Raw genomic sequence first — 4,123 nt, 5'->3', positions numbered from 1 at the left:
GTGTATGTTACAAAGAAGATATTTTGTGTTTAATATACACTGTCTTTCATATTTGCATTTAACTTATTATTTTAACCCAAACTGTGACCTTCCCAAACCTAAACCCAAACCTAACCAAGTAGTTTTGGTGATTAAACCTAACCAAACTGCAACTGAAAACTGATAATAATAATAAAAACAAAATACAAATGATAAAATTACATTAAGAATCAAAATAAGTAAATGTACTTCTTTGTTGGGATCACACAGGATTTGAACCTAAGTCCTATAGTCCTATGGAAATCCTATAACTCACACCCACACCCACATTAAGTGGGTCAGGATACTATACAACAAGACTTCGTGTAAATAGCCGAATAGCAGTTGTCTGGCTATTTACACCCGGGTGCAAATAGACACTCTCATATAGGTAAAGTTATAATACATTAAATAAAACTATGTATCTTTTTCTGTCCTGTATCAGCACGAGTCTGCAGTATTTTGCTTAGTTTCAGTTGCTCTCTCATGCAAAATTGCTATTTGTGCTGTTTTACCTCTTATTTTCACACACTAAACTGCTAATACATTGTAATGGATACATTAATATTCTCATCACCAGAATGGATCCCCGTTGTGTTGAGTTATAGATGATTTACAGCGTTCACAGGATAAAAGACCACGAGAGGACGGTCATCAACTTTGTCATAGCTGTAAGAAAGCTAAGAAAAAATATCTTGAATTTTATGTACATCAGTTGTCAGAGTGAGATGTGCAAAGTAAATCGAATTAATCCAAAGATAGTGGATCATAATAATTGTTCGAAGTAGGTGACGACTGACATGGTAAATAATGGTAGACTAAGAAATATTTAATTACATTTTTGAGTCAGAATTGTTTTGTCCAAACAGTGTAGCCCACATAAATGCACACATCGTATTCAATATTTCAACCCCCCCCCCATACTCTCTTCTGCTCCTAAATCCCAGTCTTGATAATTTATGATGTATAAATACACCTTACAAATAGGTTTTTCTCAGTCAGTCATACATTCCAGCAGGTGGTGCTACATGTCCACTTGGTCTGGGACCAACACAGATGAGTCTCCACTGAGCAGACTTCGGAAATCAGCTGACCAGATCAAGCCAGTTTAGGCATATTGGGTCTCTGTATCATCCGTTCATTCAGTTGTTTCTCTCGATCGATCGAAACAATAAAGTGGCTCGGAATCAGAATTTTTTCAGTTTTTGTTGGCTTTAGAAAATGAGAAAGACATGGATAACTTTTTCCAGTATGCCACTTAGTACGGTATCACTCTGAATATTGAAGTGCCAATTAACACCAGACCACTGTTTTGCTATTTCTGAAGATTAAGAGCCATAGAGGGGTAAAAACATGCCAGGCTGATATATTGGTGTGATGGAAGCAAGTTAACACAGTTACAACTAATAAAGCTGACAATAGGTGTGTTAGATTTACACTAGGTGTGTGAATGATCAAGCACTGACAATGGTATTGTATTATTAGCCTAGTATTTATTAATATCAGCATCGTCATGGTATCATTGTCTATATAAATCAGTTTATACTGTGCGGTGTATACATTTGTTTACTATTATGTGATAAAACCCATCTGGTTGTAAATTGTTACATATGAAGTGCCACACATTTGATGTGTGGCAATCAGGGGGAAGTGACTGTGCAACCGCTCACGTCATCCTTTCCCATGCTGTATTCATTTAAATACTATTATTGAACAGCACAAAAATCCAAATGGATTAAAGGCCCTTATGTTTTCATTCTAAGATATAAAGGTGAAATATCATCTAAACTGCCTTATTTCTGGAAGTTTTAGCAAAGTCACAAAAAACATCAAAGAATAAGTTGAAGGATTTACCTCTTTCCTGCTTACATGAAAAACATTTCCCAACAGTTCCCAGAATCCTAAAATGGATCCAGATGGAAGAGGGAGGAGCAAAAGTCTGTATATTACACAGGCTGTGAACCTTACCTCCAACTCTCTTTGTGGCTGCCTGAGGAATCAGTCATGGGACTGCTACTGCCAATCCTTCTTGCCTTTCTTGCCGCTGTCATAGGAGCACTCTACCTACTTGGACTGTTTCGACAGCGGAGGCCAGGAGAACCCCCCTTGGATAGAGGGCTTGTCCCTTGGTTGGGTCATGTCTTAGAGTTTCGCAGGAACACCTTGATGTTTCTGGAAAAGATGAAGCAAAAGCATGGCAATGTGTTCACAATACAGCTGGCAGGTCATTATATTACATTCGTACAAGACCCTCTGTCATTTGGGGCAATTGTTAAAGCAAGTCGAGAAAAACTAGACTTCAAGAAGTTTGCTTCTGAACTTGTGCGCAGAGTGTTTGGCTATGTTTCTATAAAGGAAGATCACTTCATTCTCCAGACATCCAGCAACAAGTACTTGAAAGGAGATGGTCTACAGGTAATGACACAAGCCTTGATGACTAACTTGCAGAACCTGATGTTGCATAACATTGGATCAGCTGCAGAGGAAAGGACCTGGATAGAAGATGGACTGTTTATTTACTGCTACAATATTGTTTTTAGGGCTGGCTACTTATCCCTGTATGGTAATGAACCACTCAAGTCAGACGGAAGTGAGGAGAAAGCCAAAGAAAAAGACAGAGCTGATTCAGAAGCTTTATTCTATGAGTTTCGTAAATATGACCAACTCTTCCCCAACCTGGCTTATGGGGTCCTGCCACCAAGAAAAAGGCTGGAAGCAGAGAGGCTATTGGCAAATTTCTGGAAAGCTCTGTCAGTACTGAAGATTAGGACCAAGGACAACGTCAGTGGCTGGGTGTTCGACATGCAGCAGGCCAAAGAGAACGTGGGTATGAAGGACTTCATGATAAGCAGGTACATGTTTGTGCTTCTTTGGGCCTCTCAAGGCAACACAGGGCCTTCTTCATTCTGGCTGCTCCTTTACCTTATGAAACACCCAGAAGCCATGACAGCAGTGAGGAAAGAGGTAGACATGGTTGTGAAGAAATCTGGGCAGGAGGTCAAACGTGGCGGCTCTTTAATCGACCTAAGCTATGAAATGCTGATGAAAACACCAATCCTGGACAGTGCTGTAGAAGAGACCCTCCGCCTCACTGCTGCTCCACTCCTCACCAGAGCAGTGGCCCAGGATATGACTCTTAAGATGGCTGATGGGCAGGAATACTTTGTTCGCAAGGGCGACAGAGTTGCAGTCTTTCCTTACAGTGCTATTCAGATTGACCCAGAGATCCACCCTGACCCATATTCATTCAAATATGACCGCTTTCTGAATCCAGATGGGAGCAAGAAAACTGATTTTTACAAAGCGGGGCAAAAAGTTAAGTATTTCACCATGCCCTGGGGTGCTGGGGTCTCCATGTGCCCTGGGCGTTTCTTTGCCATCAACGAGCTGAAGCAGTTTGTTTTCCTCATGTTGCTCTATTTTGAGTTTGAGCTGCAGAATCCTGATGAGGAGATACCTGAAATTGATTTCAGGCGGTGGGGCTTCGGAACGATGCAACCCAAAAGTGACATTCAGTTTCGATACAGACTCAGATATTAAGCCACTCAATCATTTCTATTTTTCTTTTTCGTTTTAATCATCTCTGCAAGCTTTCATTTGACGATTGTGTTTCTAGGAAGATGAAATTGAAACATGAACATGAAATTCCACAATGAAGAATTATTTTACAGAGTAGTTGACGTCACCTGTTACATCTCACTATAAGTCTATAGAAGGGATAGAGGTAGCAACACAAACAGGGAGAAATTGTAAAAGTGATATGAAAGAAAGCTGCTACCAAGGCTTGTGAAGATAAACCACAATGCTTTTTGATGCAAATGCTGATTTATTTTGTGTACATTTGTTGATTTAATTTAATTATATTTTACTAAGAAAACTAGAAACATTAAAAAAAAAGTAGAAAGTAGATATTTCACATGCTTTTCTGTTAGATTGGTCATCATGATGGTTGTTAGCTACCATTTTTGATTTATTGAACCACAAACAAATCTCTGTTTACTTACCACTGATAATAGAGAGTGTGGGTTGGCATCTTCACTCTTGTGTAATGTTGATCCAGGCAGACATCTATATTTGTATGTTTTAATGTGTCCAGGATTGCTTG

The 4,123-nt window shown here is 39.4% G+C and overlaps 1 protein-coding gene across 1 annotated transcript; it reads left to right on the top strand.

Moving 5' to 3' along the window:
* Nucleotides 1-2,009: 2,009 nt before the first annotated feature.
* On the top strand, nucleotides 2,010-3,740 carry LOC139214290 (5-beta-cholestane-3-alpha,7-alpha-diol 12-alpha-hydroxylase-like). The gene has a single exon (XM_070845103.1). The coding sequence runs from the start codon at nucleotides 2,023-2,025 to the stop codon at nucleotides 3,556-3,558; it is 1,536 nt and encodes a 511-aa protein (XP_070701204.1). The 5' UTR covers nucleotides 2,010-2,022; the 3' UTR covers nucleotides 3,559-3,740.
* Nucleotides 3,741-4,123: the final 383 nt, after the last annotated feature.

Source organism: Pempheris klunzingeri, chromosome 15 (assembly GCF_042242105.1).
Source record: "Pempheris klunzingeri isolate RE-2024b chromosome 15, fPemKlu1.hap1, whole genome shotgun sequence".
In the NCBI taxonomy this organism is placed as follows: Eukaryota; Metazoa; Chordata; class Actinopteri; order Acropomatiformes; family Pempheridae; genus Pempheris; species Pempheris klunzingeri.
This window is presented reverse-complemented; position numbering and strand designations above follow the sequence as displayed.